The sequence below is a fragment of the Clavelina lepadiformis genome, chromosome 1 (assembly GCF_947623445.1).
Source record: "Clavelina lepadiformis chromosome 1, kaClaLepa1.1, whole genome shotgun sequence".
Lineage (NCBI taxonomy): Eukaryota > Metazoa > Chordata > Ascidiacea > Aplousobranchia > Clavelinidae > Clavelina > Clavelina lepadiformis.
The window spans coordinates 3,761,536-3,778,228 of NC_135240.1; the positions used below are offsets into that span (position 1 = coordinate 3,761,536).

The following is a 16,693-nucleotide window of genomic DNA, read 5'->3' on the forward strand; positions in this document are numbered from 1 at the left end:
TGTGAGTTCATTGTAGTTTTTATTGTTAATCTTTAGTTTGTAGCTTAAGCAGGCTTAGTATCTTTATTGGAAATGCTATTTAGAAGAAATTTTATGAAACTTTCTTCTTGGTTTTCTCAATGAAATACCATTTTGGTCATAAAATGGAGAGACTTGCAGTTTTCATTCTTGAAATACTGCTGTAATATTGTACCACACCACCGAGTGGTGCTAACTGTTAACAGAGGTACCCTGACATGGTTGATCACTCGTGACGCGACACCTGATCGAAAGACACTTTATCGAACGACACTTAATCGAACGACAGTTTATCGAAAGACACTTAATCGAACGACAGCTGATCGAAACGACACCTGATCGAAACAACAGTTGATCGAACGACACTTTATCGAACCGACAGTTGATCAAACGACACTTTATCGAACCGACAGCTGATCAAAGCGACAGTTGATCGAATCGACTGTTGCTTCTCCCGCACACAGTCATAGCAAAACGTGGCGTACCGTTGCATTGTTTGCTATAGAAAATTAAAATTTGGTGACTTCTCATAAAAAATGTTCAGCTATCTGTCCATGTTTGTTTGATAAAGTTGGATTTTGTAATTTTTGAGATATTGTAATATTTATATAATTTTGCTCTCTCTCCGCATTGAAGCGTATTACTCATTTACGCACCAATAACTTGACTAACTATTCTTTTTCGTTCTCTTTTCACAGCGGGGGCGCGGCGTAACAAGAAGAATTTATAGAAATGTGTCACTTTTAGAAATACCTAATTTACACTAAATTCACTTTCTTTAGTTTTACAATTATGATGTATACAGGAAGCCAGATGATGTTTCTACTAACCTGTAATAATTTCATCAGTCTACGACGCATAGGTTTCTAGGTTACTCTCGAACTTAGTAATTCTCGTGCGTATTCTTGTGATATCTTATTAATATGTGGGCGGGCCGGCCGCCATGCGAAATCGTACACTTTATGATACAAATATAAAATATAGATATAAAATATAAATCGTCAATTTTATGATATATACATCACAATTCATTAATGCACACCATTACAAAGACCGCACATCACAATGGCTCATTGTTTCAATGTTTGAGAAACACGCAAAAATCTTGCTTGAACTGTCGGTTCGATAAAATGTCGTTCGATCAACTGTCGTTTTGATCAACTGGCGGTTCGATAAAGTGTCGTTCGATCAGCTGTCGGTTCGATAAAGTGTCGTTCGATCAACTGTCGGCTCGATTAACTGTCGTTCGATAAAGTGTCTTTCGATAAAGTGTCTTTCGATAAGGTGTCATAGTACCTTGATCACTAGCGCATGGGAGGTCTATGTCATTTAAATGATCAATGAAAGTAATGAAAGTAAATGATATTTAAGATATAAATTGCGTTCAAATCTTAACCCAATCTGTTTGTTTTATGTCACAGGTCCACTCAATGGATGAAAGCTCGAATGTTAAAGCAAACAAACTTGACACAAGTTACTTTTTCGTTGAACGTAAAACATCTGAATCTGCTTCAAGGTTTGTTTGTTGTGATGTCAATTGTTTATTTCAATCGCAAAAGCAACTGTATAATTCTTCCGGCCAATAGGTTTTGTCATAGAGGGCGTGAATATTTTCGTTGCCATGAGTGTTGTAGAGAAAGGAAAAGTGGTTTTATGATGTTGCAAGGCCAGCTTAGGATATATATAATCAATTTGGAAATATACATTTTTACCTTGTGATATGATTTTGCAAGTAATCTGTTTGTTTCTATTGTAGTAATAAAATTAATAAGAGCCGCATCAGAACGATGAAAGAGCCACATGCGGCTCCGGAGCCGCAGGTTGCCGACCCCTGAACTAGCCGATAGATTCATTTGAGGATTTTGACAGGGTGGAATGACTGCTGGCAGAAAAATCACAAGCGGGCGTTCTTGTAAGTGAAAAATGTACGTTAATATCCAAGTTACTGAAAATAATACGAATATCAAATATTTTCATCTCTATAAGCTAATTGCAATGGGGGACTACCTTGACCTTTTTTCACTTACAACTTTGATAATGCTTCCATGTAGATTGTAGAAGCACGGTTACCAAACAGTAATTACTTGAATGGTCACAATAAACTATGCCTTTGTAACCAGTAACACAATGCCACCAAACAACTGATTCTTATCGGGATGTATTTTGATTTCTTATCTAGCACAATAAGTGGCATAACAGTGAAAGTTGTTATCAGCATGCTTCGGAGCAAATTGTTGACATCTGAACTAGCGACCAGTCCTAATTGGATGGAAAAGGGTCACAAGAGAGGAATGCATTCATCACAACTCGCAAAAGCTGTTTTAGGTGAATAAGTCAAAATTACTGTTTGTCCTGTTTGGATTTTTTAGGTTGCTTACTGCTTCATTGTTTTAAGATGTATTGTCAGTGTTATTTAGTATTATCTGTAGAAGATGTGTATTCCAATGTTTAGTATTTATGTCATTATACTTTAGATGCTGCCGAAAATTCTGGTATCAAAGAAGCAGAGAGTATATGCGAGGTCATGAAATGATTAAAAACGCTATTCACAGGAAAGGGGAAAGTCGAAAAAGAATGAGAGTAAGTTTGGTAAGCTGTGTGGCATACGTGCTTAATGTTCATATCATGTATTGCAGAGCGTTAAATTTTTGCATATTTAATTTTGTAGATAGTAAAGAAACATATTGCAATAATTTTGATTACAAAAATGTTTTAGATAAAGAACGGAAATACGAAGACAGACAAGTCAATTTTATGAATTTCGACTCATCTGTGTCAAGTAATGATAGCGATGCTTTGCAGTAAAATGTTGTGTTTGCTGTTTCAAGATTGAAAAAATAAACTTTTGCTCAAATGCATAAAAACACTGTGCGTTAGTGGTTGTTGGTAGGCCCAACGTCGGCTCGTGGGAGATCGTAGCTAGCGCGCCAACATAAGTCCGAAGAAGATTTTGTAGCCCTCTGTATACAAACGAGTCAATGCATAAAATTGGATACAAGTTATTTTTTTGAATGTCAAACATGAAAAAGTTTAAGATACCTCGTTTGTTTTATTTGCATGTTAAAAGGAAAAAACATTATCCAGTTTAATTAAGCCATACGCAAAACGTGTCAATTCAATTTTTGCCATCAAATGCATCCAATGTTCTATTTTCCTGACGTGTGAGAGAGAGTTCTAAATCTTTTAAAGCTATAAGCACCATTTACTTAAAAAGTCTCTGACGTCATGTAAGCAACTGACAGGATGCACAATTGCACACGCTTTGAATCTTCAAAACGTCAAAACAACGCAAACAGCTACTCCACTTTTTACTAATTGACGTCACGGCAACGACGACCGAACCATGGGAACGTGTAACAAGGTTTCCGTCAATCGCCAACACTGGTGAAAGTTTGAGCATAGGTTACTTTTTAATCTATGATAGGTAAGTCCCCTGACTAACAAATTTATATTTGTGGGCAAGTCACCTTTAAGAGCGCCGCGTGTGTGCTTTGATGATTTTTTCGCTTTTGTGATTCATTATTACTTTATTGGACTGAAAAAGCATGGTTGTAAAACAATCCAGTTATTGGTCTTTTGGTTTTGTCAGCATTTCTGGAAGTTTGTCACAAATGCCTAATTTCACATTGTTAATCAACTTTTATCTATTGTTGGCTGCCAGTCGGCAGAACTAGTGTTGCGAATGCCTTTTTGGAAACGTAGATCTTGGTTTGTCATTTTTGGTTGGGCCTATAGTCGTCTACATGTCTACATGTTTCAAATCCTGCCGTGTAAGCACTAAGCAGTTGACCCAGTCGAATCCAGTCTGTTATTGGTAAGCAACAGTTAGCTTGCCAAACCTGCCGTGTTGGCATTCATTTGGCAGTTGATTACGGTTTTGTTTTTGTTTGCTTGCTCGGCGACAGCTGGTTAAAACAACCTGGTCCAGAACCTTTGAGTTTGTAATTGGTCCTAGAATTCAAAGTCTCGATTGTTGGCAATTGATTCCCATTTTGTTCAATCTGTTGGTTGATAGCCAATACTGTATAAATCATACTATGCAGTACGGTGCATAATAACTAATGAGAAAGATTGGTGTTTTTAGCACAAAATAACATGATTTGCGTTTAATTGTAGCAAAGAACTCAGTGCATACTGCATAGCAAATGTCAAGCAACACGATTACTGAAAGTCTTTGAAACGTGTTACTCCAACTATTAATTTAAACAATTTAATATTTATCACCATCTTCTGTGAGATCTCTACCTATTTGCAAATCGCTTTTGTCAGTCACGTTGGGAACTGGTACTGCAAAAGAAAAAGAAAAACTTTGCTAAAGGTGATAAACCAAAACAGGCATATAGGCTACTATAAAACTGATTAAAGGGAATTTTTTAATCCGACTGTCTAAGGTTGAAGACGCTTGCATTAGAACATACCAACTTAAAGTCCAACGTGCGCGAAAGATTGGTCACCTTCCTCCAAGAGAGCTCAAACGTTTATCAAATAGAGCAAATTTACACTAACCGCTAGGTAGAGATTAGAGCACAGACATCCTTAATTGGTTAAAAGACATCAATTAAGGTTAAAATTCTGGACCAGCCACAAGTAATTTAGTCCCATTGAAAATCTATGCGTTGTGTACGACACGGCGAAACGCAGGAAGCCTGGAACAAGATTATAATTCAACAATACGCTAGCAGGATCTGGCAAAAAGGCGATTTTATGTGTTGCCAGATTATCTTAGGAGCGCTTGCAGGAAAGTTGTAGGAAGACGACGTCTAGCAGTAATATAGACAAGACACACCTACTGATAACATAAAAACTGCGATCGTATTTATTTCCGTTTTGTAAATCAACATGGAGCGCGACCTAGGGGAGAAGCTTGCCAAAGATTTGCAAGGGATGGCTTGGTCGTTAACGTTCTCACAACTGACAACGATTTAAAGGTATTTAACGGCTTTTCCAAGCAAATGCAATCAACTCAAGAACAACCAGTAACACGTGAGACAAGCTGTGTCCATACCTTTCAATTCCTTGGTCGGCGTTTTCGAAAGCTTTGCATAGGTAAGTTCTTTACAAAAGAAGACACTAGCAGCGCGATGAAAGCACGTTCGCGCAAAAAGTTTGCCATCCATTTCCAGTCGAGGTTGTTTGCTCAGTACGAAGCCTGCATCGAAAATCACTTGAAAAGGATCTTCAAACTGTGACAAGTCTGCTAAACAACGCAACAGAAGCTGTTTTAGCCGGCCTGCAAGATGATCCCAGCGAATGAATGTCGACGGTTTTCTTTCGTTCGCCGTGGTAAATCGCGACCACTGTTATGGAACAACAACAAAATACGTCTTGTACTAAATGACAAATCATAATTGCTTTGCAAACAGACCGTTGCCAAATACTTCAATCAATGAATTTTGGGTGTAATATGTTGAGGTAAAAACACCAAACAATGCAAGTGTAAACGATACATTTTCGAAAACGCTACCGACAGGCAGCCATTTTGAAAACACAATACCTGGTCGATTGCAGCTTGCAGCTTTATGTCGAAACAATGGTTTTGGTAGCGCCATCAGCAGTACCAATGACTTGCGATGCATAGGGCTTTCGTTTACAGTCAGGCTTCCCAGCAACAAAATGGATGCAGTCGCTCGTCGAAGACGGAAATTCTGAAAAGGGCCATTTAAATAGCATGATTTAGGCGGAACAGTAGTAGAAACTTACAAAAATAACCATAGCAACTATTGTAGTACCTAATGCTCTCAAAGGCAATTTTTAAAACATCATGGCCAAAACAGTATTGATGATGGTTGCATCACTAACTTGAAATGTTCACGTCGGCTGGCTCTAAAATGAAGCGATATGGATCGACGCAAAGCCGGAAATGACTTACTTGCAAATCACATGCAAGCGGTAAAATTGATTTATGTACTACTAGCATATATGTCAGTCAATGATCGCCCAGCCCCTGGCCGTCAAAGTTGATGCTACCATTCCGATATCGGTCATTGTGCTAATCCAGAGAGACAAGACTCGTTAGAAGCCAGCCGAACAATGTCCTTTGTTAAATTTTCTATCAGCTTTTTCATCGTTTGTCTGCGTACATTTTAATGAAATATTAGTGCTTTATGCTTTTATTAACTTAAAACGCATCCATTCTTTCATAAAAATACGTACACTTCATTATAGCACGAAAACAATAACTGTTCTACCAGTTTTGCAAATAAAAAGAATAAACAAAGAAAAACGCCGTTAAATACAAAAAAGCCAGCCAAAAGTATTTCTGGAAAAAGTGCAATCAAATTTTAGTTAATAGCCTAGCCCAAAGACAAGCTAGCAAGTTAAGTAAGCCTAAAAACTGAGTTTTACATTCATAATAAAATTTTGGCTTAAGGGGTCAATACCCATTTGAAAGAGATAGGCTTTTCAATGCAAAGTACATTAAATCAAGACGCTACTGTCGCAAATCCACATCATAAACCTACCCTGAATTTTGGCTTGCAACGAGATCTAGTTTATGACTTTCTGCAGTCTTAATTTGGACAAAATCCATGTACTCAGTTTTCTATAACAACTACCTAAACTTTACAGCAAGTTTTGAACTTAAAAATTTTGCACAAATTCTCCAAAAAAGCAAAAACTCAAACCCACAAAAAATGTACAACTTAGCCTAAACCTGGAACCAGCTGTCGCCAAAACAACAACAAAACTAGTTCACATCGACGTCACATGCGCATTGGACCGGAAAATTTCTTACTTTTTTTAATATGACGCATTCAGTACGAACACGTAATAATCACTGTGTTGCCTGCTCAAAATTGTCTTTACATTGGGAAGTGAGCCCTTAAATAAAAATTAACATTTTACCTTAATGCGCATGCTAATAAATTTGTGACAAACCTGCTACTTCTTGTGACTGACTGCACCTGTTTAAAAAGGGAGTATTTAAACCATTTAATATTTAGAAATATTACACCTATTATTCATTTCACCATCTCTGTGAGATCTCTACCTATTTGACAATCGCTTTCGTCAGTCACGTTGAGAACTGGCTCAACAAAAGACAAAACTGAACAAAAAAAATTAACATTTATCTTAATGCGCATGCTAATAAATTTGTGACAAACCTGCTACTGCTACGACAAAACCAAAAGACCAATAACTGGATTGTTTTACAACCATGCTTTTTCAGTCCAATAAAGTAATAATGAATCACAAAAGCGAAAAAATCATCAAAGCACACACGCGGCGCTCTTAAAGGTGACTTGCCCACAAATATAAATTTGTTAGTCAGGGGACTTACCTGTCATAGATTAAAAAGTAACCTATGCTCAAACTTTCACCAGTGTTGGCGATTGACGGAAACCTTGTTACACGTTCCCATGGTTCGGTCGTCGTTGCCGTGACGTCAATTAGTAAAAAGTGGAGTAGCTGTTTGCGTTGTTTTGACGTTTTGAAGATTCAAAGCGTGTGCAATTGTGCATCCTGTCAGTTGCTTACATGACGTCAGAGACTTTTTAAGTAAATGGTGCTTATAGCTTTAAAAGATTTAGAACTCTCTCTCACACGTCAGGAAAATAGAACATTGGATGCATTTGATGGCAAAAATTGAATTGACACGTTTTGCGTATGGCTTAATTAAACTGGATAATGTTTTTTCCTTTTAACATGCAAATAAAACAAACGAGGTATCTTAAACTTTTTCATGTTTGACGTTCAAAAAAATAACTTGTATCCAATTTTATGCATTGACTCGTTTGTATACAGAGAGCTACAAAATCTTCTTCGGACTTAGGTTGGCGCGCTAGCTACGATCTCCCACGAGCCGACGTTGGGCCTACCAACAACCACTAACGCACAGTGTTTTTATGCATTTGAGCAAAAGTTTATTTTTTCAATCTTGAAACAGCAAACACAACATTTTACTGCAAAGCATCGCTATCATCACTTGACACAGATGAGTCGAAATTCATAAAATTGACTTGTCTGTCTTCGTATTTCCGTTCTTTATCTAAAACATTTTTGTAATCAAAATTATTGCAATATGTTTCTTTACTATCTACAAAATTAATTATGCAAAAATTTAACGCTCTGCAATACATGATATGAACATTAAGCACGTATGCCACACAGCTTACCAAACTTACTCTCATTCTTTTTCGACTTTCCCCTTTCCTGTGAATAGCGTTTTTAATCATTTCATGACCTCGCATATACTCTCTGCTTCTTTGATACCAGAATTTTCGGCAGCATCTAAAGTATAATGACATAAATACTAAACATTGGAATACACATCTTCTACAGATAATACTAAATAACACTGACAATACATCTTAAAACAATGAAGCAGTAAGCAACCTAAAAAATCCAAACAGGACAAACAGTAATTTTGACTTATTCACCTAAAACAGCTTTTGCGAGTTGTGATGAATGCATTCCTCTCTTGTGACCCTTTTCCATCCAATTAGGACTGGTCGCTAGTTCAGATGTCAACAATTTGCTCCGAAGCATGCTGATAACAACTTTCACTGTTATGCCACTTATTGTGCTAGATAAGAAATCAAAATACATCCCGATAAGAATCAGTTGTTTGGTGGCATTGTGTTACTGGTTACAAAGGCATAGTTTATTGTGACCATTCAAGTAATTACTGTTTGGTAACCGTGCTTCTACAATCTACATGGAAGCATTATCAAAGTTGTAAGTGAAAAAAGGTCAAGGTAGTCCCCCATTGCAATTAGATTATAGAGATGAAAATATTTGATATTCGTATTATTATCAGTAACTTGGATATTAACGTACATTTTTCACTTACAAGAACGCCCGCTTGTGATTTTTCTGCCAGCAGTCATTCCACCCTGTCAAAATCCTCAAATGAATCTATCGGCTAGTTCAGGGGTCGGCAACCTGCGGCTCCGGAGCCGCATGTGGCTCTTTCATCGTTCTGATGCGGCTCTTATTAATTTTATTACTACAATAGAAACAAACAGATTACTTGCAAAATCATATCACAAGGTAAAAATGTATATTTCCAAATTGATTATATATATCCTAAGCTGGCCTTGCAACATCATAAAACCACTTTTCCTTTCTCTACAACACTCATGGCAACGAAAATATTCACGCCCTCTATGACAAAACCTATTGGCCGGAAGAATTATACAGTTGCTTTTGCGATTGAAATAAACAATTGACATCACAACAAACAAACCTTGAAGCAGATTCAGATGTTTTACGTTCAACGAAAAAGTAACTTGTGTCAAGTTTGTTTGCTTTAACATTCGAGCTTTCATCCATTGAGTGGACCTGTGACATAAAACAAACAGATTGGGTTAAGATTTGAACGCAATTTATATCTTAAATATCATTTACTTTCATTACTTTCATTGATCATTTAAATGACATAGACCTCCCATGCGCTAGTGATCAAGGTACTAAGACACCTTATCGAAAGACACTTTATCGAAAGACACTTTATCGAACGACACCTGATCGAAACGACAGATGATCGAAAGACACTTTATCGAACGACAGTTAATCGAGCCGACAGTTGATCGAACGACACTTTATCGAACCGACAGCTGATCGAACGACACTTTATCGAACCGCCAGTTGATCAAAACGACAGTTGATCGAACGACATTTTATCGAACCGACAGTTCAAGCAAGATTTTTGCGTGTTTCTCAAACATTGAAACAATGAGCCATTGTGATGTGCGGTCTTTGTAATGGTGTGCATTAATGAATTGTGATGTATATATCATAAAATTGACGATTTATATTTTATATCTATATTTTATATTTGTATCATAAAGTGTACGATTTCGCATGGCGGCCGGCCCGCCCACATATTAATAAGATATCACAAGAATACGCACGAGAATTACTAAGTTCGAGAGTAACCTAGAAACCTATGCGTCGTAGACTGATGAAATTGGCCGAATTCACATAATTTAAGAGCAACCCTTCACAAAATTAAGAATTACTGGGGATTTGCAGCAGAGCAGTCAGATCAGCAAAATCGAACGACAGTTTATCGAAAGACACTTAATCGAACGACAGCTGATCGAAACGACACCTGATCGAAACAACAGTTGATCGAACGACACTTTATCGAACCGACAGTTGATCAAACGACACTTTATCGAACCGACAGCTGATCAAAGCGACAGTTGATCGAATCGACTGTTGCTTCTCCCGCACACAGTCATAGCAAAACGTGGCGTACCGTTGCATTGTTTGCTATAGAAAATTAAAATTTGGTGACTTTTCATAAAAAATGTTCAGCTATCTGTCCATGTTTGTTTGATAAAGTTGGATTTTGTAATTTTTGAGATATTGTAATATTTATATAATTTTGCTCTCTCTCCGCATTGAAGCGTATTACTCATTTACGCACCAATAACTTGACTAACTATTCTTTTTCGTTCTCTTTTCACAGCGGGGGCGCGGCGTAACAAGAAGAATTTATAGAAATGTGTCACTTTTAGAAATACCTAATTTACACTAAATTCACTTTCTTTAGTTTTACAATTATGATGTATACAGGAAGCCAGATGATGTTTCTACTAGAAATACTATCGCTGCCTAATTTATATTTTCGAATGCTGTCGTGGTTCGTTACAAACACGATATTATTTTGTAGTGATTAACTGATTATATTAAATGCTTGCAGTGGTAGTTGCTAATTACCGTACGTAGGCTATATTACCATGGCGATGATCATACAATAAGATATGTAAACAATAACAGTAAAAATCATGAGCATTTCCAATTAAATACAATCGCATTGCTAGGTTGTCGCATTTAATCCGTCGGCAATAACTCTTTCCAGCAGTTGCGTGAATCACAATCTACAGAAATTTGTGTTCCGATACCACTCCAACCGTTTTATGCGTGGTATATTTTATGCGTGGTATATAATTCATACAGGTATATTTTTCGTATATTTTTTGTATATTTTTTACTTCGTGCAATTTGATACCCGTATTTGTTGCGAGATACATTTGGTAATAGTTACGTCGTGCACATTTGTACCCGTGCGAAGTATAACTTACAAATGGTGACTGATTGTACCCATTTGCTAAACAGGTTTTACAAATGGCGACTGAATGTACCCATTTGCTAAATAAAGGTAAAAAATAAGCTAAAATATTAACTTAATATTGACTGATTGTACCCATTTGCTAAACAGGGTTTGCAAATATTAATTGCATTAATCAAATAATCAAAGCGGTATTTCTAACTCTAAAACAACTCATAAAACTGTTGCATTAGGTTCGAATTAACATGAAAATAGCATTCACCAAGCTTTAACTACGACAACTTTTACAGTATATGCCTACTACTATCGTGCCTATAAGAAATTCTGTGCAGCATTTCCAAGATATTGTAAAGACTGTAGCTGTATGTTCTTGTACACTGTAAAAAATAACCTTAAAATTGCATACAATTTTATTTTATTTTACATAAAAACATATGTAGATGTTTGTGACAGATAATTATGTGTTTTTTTACTAACACACTTCAGAATTTACAAAACATTTTTTGTTTTTTGATTTTGTTTTATGTATAACCATAAAACATATATTTGTTTGCAATTTTATGGTAAACTTATGTAACATTACCCTAAGAATAAAAATTAAAATTGATAAAAAAAATACAGTATTTCAATAGAGTAAAGCAAATACAAATGTGGGCTCTATTTCTGTCAATAGGGCTGTAATACTAGGCTTATTGTGATTTATAAGATCGAAAAACAAAACGATAATGAAAAAAATTTCTACCCAAACTACAACCACTTTTTGCAAATCCTTGACGTTCTTTTAAAAATTTCTTTAAGGTTAATTTGTATATTAACTTATTTATTCTATTTTTGTCCTGGAATGAAATATATCAAAAAGATATGTAATTCATATTTTGTATGTAACCCATAGACCTAAACGTACCATGAAATGCTTCCACAGGTTTATAGTCTTGGTGAAACTCTATAAAATTGTATAAATAACTATTTTTTGAATTAAATTAACGTTTAAAGTTAATTTTTGTTTCCCTTTTTCCAAAGTATGATATTTCCAATTCTTCAGAAAAAAATGTTTAGATTTTTATGTTCTTTCTCTGAAAACTACTGCTGCACGCAGCACGTGGCATGCGTCTATGAGTTCTGCTTTGGGTTTGGTCAGGTTTGATGCAAACTGCATTGTATCTAATAACAGGACTAGGTTAGGCTATATGAGGTTGTATACTTGTACCCAACTTAGGAATAAACGAAGTTGTAAAACCATTAGGAGAACTTTGTTGCTCTAAATCTTGTAATTTGACTGACTATTTTCCACTGAATGCTTACAAGGTTAATAGATAAAGGTTTCTCATTTTAAAGCATGCGTTTATTTGAGCATTTCACATCTGCTTCAGCACTACCAATTAGTGAATTATACACAACAGGTGTATATTTAAGGAGGCTTCAAACACCAAAACATACCATGCAATATTTGTTTGTTTTATTATACAGTGAATTTATTAAAAGACTAGTTAGGCCTAGGCCTACTAGAAAAATCTTGCATGGGACTCTCTGAAATTTTGCTTGTGAATTTAATATGCTTTGGACTACCATTTCGTAAAATGCAATCAAAAACATGAATAAAACTTGTTTAACATACTAGGCGAAAAATCTAGAATTATTGGCCTAAAATCGGCTACCTAATTTGTCCTACTTTCATGCCATTTTTTAGCCTAATTCTGCACGCAACGTGGGACATTAAAGCATGCTAACTGCTAGGCCAGACGTAAGAGTCTAACAAAATTAGAGAAATCTTTAATTTTAAGTGTTTGCTGCCTCCTTAGTGGTTTTGTTGTACATTGAAATTATGGCATAGGCCTACCATTTATTGTTTTATTTGCGAAACAAAACTCACTGTCATGTTACTTTGAAAAATTTACTAATATAAATGATTGATTGATGATAATATTTGTTTTCATTTTACGTTACAACTATTTTCATGATTAGTGTATGTACATTTTACGTTATATGAGATATGATTAGGTTTTTTAAATTGTTTTACTGTAATATGGAATCACCTGCCGAAGACCTTAGTGGCAGTGAAAATGACAGATTCATTAGTGAAGCATTGCCAAATATTCATTTTATACATAAAAGCAAGTTACTGTCCACCGTTGCAAGTCTTGGTGTGGAAACTTTAGCTGATCTTTCTTTTCTAAAAGAGGAAAACTTAAGCATACTTCAGCCAATCAAACGGCGCAAGCTATTGATCTACATTCATAGTAATGCGCATCTACGGAAAGTAATCAATGAAAATAAGCTTGACATTTACAAATTGAAAGAAGAGGGGCCTATACTTTTCGGAAAAGTCGGGATGATGGTACATTACAAGAGGCTTACCCAAGTTTCCTTAGATCAGTTTCAAATTATTGTTCAAAATCAACTGCAGCGATTGTTGCAGTTCATGCAAACACAACAGCTAAAAATGCAGATTTGCATAGAATTATCTTTGATATCAATTTGGCAAAAGAAAAAGTTGATGCAGATACAGATGTAGATATAATTGGTGTAGTAATTATGCTCTGTAAGTACTTCCATGAAGATCCAAATGAACTTTTGTTAAAGGTGAGCACCACTAATGTCGATACAGATGTCTAATTTATGAAAATAATTTGAAAGTTATGGTATACTGATATGTTGATTCGTAATCCAGTAAGAAACATTTGATTGTATAAGACTCATAGTACACAAAAAATATTTTTCTTTGAAGGAAGATGAAGATGTGCCGTTGAACCCTTGCATTGTGGCACATGGTAATTAATTTGACTATTTTTGTGTGTTATCAGTTGTAGTGCATTACTGTACTGTACTTTGCCTTTTGTTAGGGCCAGATATGTTAACCTCAAAAAGGTTTTACATTTTCGTGGACAAGAAGTGTGCTTTTGACTACATCAATTCTGCACTTGAATCTGTCACCTTACCATCTGCATGCTACTACGTGTTTAATGTAAGGTATCCTGAAGAACTAAGCGCGACTCTGGAATTACTGCAAAGGTTAGTTCACGAGTATCTGTACCTTGTCACCATTGTTATCGTAAGCAGTAGCGGATATTTGTTTGTTGTTTCTACTGTTTATTTAAAAAATAGAATGCATTTTTGCTTGTTGACATCAAAGTATTTTTTGCTTTCAGAAATTTTGCTAATATTGACCCACTACATGGGAGCAAAACTAAGCATCATGGCCAAAAAGCACGGAAAAAAGGAATTAATGGCAAACTGCTATATTTCTACAACGCAATAAATAACTTCGAAGTACTTGTGTAAGAATAGTTGTGACCAGACATTTCTGTCAAGTATTTCTGTTTTACCTGACCATTTTTCTTCGAGGACAATGTTGTTATTTGCATGTGATTTATACAGTTATAAAATTGATTATTCTGATGTAAAGTAGTTTGAGCGCATTTTGTTTCATCGAAATGTGCATAACTATGTGTTTAAATGTGGTGCTGATGACTGCAACCCAAACTTCGGAAAGTATACTTCACTTGTGTCTTACTACAAAAGAAAGCATAAGATAAAACCATATCAAAGAACTTTTACTGAACCTGACATTTCTTGTGATTTGTATAAACGTGCACAGTCTGATTGTACTCTCAGTACCAACTGTTTTGAGTAACCAACTGTACAATATTGTAAAACATGTCAAGTGTCATATTTTCAATGGTGAAGTAATTAACTGTCCGTATCACCACTGTCATGCAAAGTAAAGTAAATAAAACTAATTGTAAATAAAAGGCGGGTGATTGCTAGATTTACTTTTAATAAAGTAATGATTTTTGCATTAATACAGCTAATTATATGTAGAAAAGATGTTTATAGGATCTGTAATAAACATACTATCATTAATATTTTAACAGTCTTATGCGCTAATTTACATAACGCGTTGTTTTCGGAAAAACATATTGCTTTATGTAAAAGCACTTTACATCTTTTGAATATAAAAATACATAATTTTGTATGGCGACACTGCTGCCATACATTTAGATGTAAACAAGAAAAATTTTTTTTTACAGTGTATGTATGTTCCCTACACATAACATATTCATACAAAGTTCAAAGCGACGAGGTTTCATGACAGATCTTGCTAACTGCCTCATTTGCGTGACTACGATTCACCATTTTCAGATTACCAGTTTCCTTTTTATGCTTTTGTTTAATTTTCTAACTCTAAAATTTTGCTTCTTGCAAGTTGATACCCGTATTTTTTGCAAGACACATTTGGTAATTTATACATCGTGCAATTTCATACAGGTATATTTTTTTTGAGATACGAGATATGGTCTTTGACAATTCAATACGGTACTTTATTGTCAGTTAGGTATGTGTTTGCGAGTTACCCCGTCAAATTTCTAATTTGGAGTAGTGATTTGCAAGTTAATCTGGCAAATGGCTACAAAAATTCATACAGGTATATTTTTCGTATATTTTTTGTATATTTTTTGCTTCGTGCAATTTGATACCCGTATTTGTTGCGAGATACATTTGGTAATATTTACGTCTGTTAATTTGCAAGATTTGTTATATAAATCCCAGCGAATGGTGGATGGATAGACACAAAGTATACCAGTTTCCTTTTTAGGCTTTTGTCTTAATTTACTTGTTGTCTTGCAGCTTAGCTTAATTCTTGTCTCTTAAAGTGTTGCAATTATAGAATACGATTATTTACAACGGTCTGTAAGATATTGCTAGATTTAAATAGTCATCTGTTTTCGCCGAATTCTACAGGTGCTATTGCCCAGTACTACGTCCTGCTTCCATGGTTACGTCAGCAATCCTTTTGCCGTCACTTTTTTCGAAGAAGATTTAGACAACGACGATCAACCTGGACCATTAATACGTTACCTGTACTGGTCGGAGTACAGGACCGGCGATATATAGCGTCTAAATGTCGATCTCGCCATGATAAATACAAACCATCCACCAAGTGGAACTGTTGGACATGTTGTGTACGATCGATGGTCCACCTATTTTAAATGTGAGTTAAATTGCTATTTATCAGTTGAGTTATTATCGTGGTATGTTTAAGTTTTATACCAAGCTATTGCGTTTACAAGTCAAACAGTTAGTAGTATTTTATTTTGTTTGTAAGAAATACTATCGCTGCCTAATTTATATTTTCGAATGCTGTCGTGGTTCGTTACAAACACGATATTATTTTGTAGTGATTAACTGATTATATTAAATGCTTGCAATGGTAGTTGCTAATTACCGTACGTAGGCTATATTACCATGGCGATGATCATACAATAAGATATGTAAACAATAACAGTAAAAATCATGAGCATTTCCAATTAAATACAATCGCATTGCTAGGTTGTCGCATTTAATCCGTCGGCAAAGACTCTTTCCATCAGTTGCGTGAATCACAATCTACAGAAATTTGTGTTCCGATACCACTCCAACCGTTTTATGCGTGCTACATTTGGTAATTTTTTACTTCGTGCAATTTGATACCCGTATTTGTTGCGAGATACATTTGGTAATAGTTACGTCGTGCACATTTGTACCCGTGCGAAGTATAACTTACAAATGGTGACTGATTGTACCCATTTGCTAAACAGGGTTTACAAATGGCGACTGAATGTACCCATTTGCTAAATAAAGTTAAAAAATAAGCTAAAATATTAACTTAATATTGAC

At 35.5% G+C, this 16,693-nt stretch overlaps 1 protein-coding gene and 1 long non-coding RNA gene across 2 annotated transcripts; one reads left to right on the top strand and one right to left on the bottom strand.

Annotated features, from left to right (window-relative positions):
* Positions 1 to 5,029: 5,029 nt before the first annotated feature.
* Positions 5,030 to 5,985, bottom strand: LOC143467210 (uncharacterized). Its single transcript, XR_013118944.1, has 3 exons — positions 5,818 to 5,985; positions 5,513 to 5,663; positions 5,030 to 5,315 (listed from the first exon to the last, which is right to left on the bottom strand). It is a non-coding gene; the product is annotated as an uncharacterized LOC143467210 (long non-coding RNA).
* Positions 5,986 to 13,004: 7,019 nt separating this feature from the next.
* Positions 13,005 to 14,768, top strand: LOC143459930 (uncharacterized). Its single transcript, XM_076957255.1, has 4 exons — positions 13,005 to 13,618; positions 13,764 to 13,806; positions 13,879 to 14,047; positions 14,185 to 14,768. Exons 1-4 carry the CDS (start codon positions 13,571 to 13,573, stop codon positions 14,315 to 14,317), a joined length of 393 nt encoding a protein of 130 aa, XP_076813370.1. The 5' UTR covers positions 13,005 to 13,570; the 3' UTR covers positions 14,318 to 14,768.
* Positions 14,769 to 16,693: the final 1,925 nt, after the last annotated feature.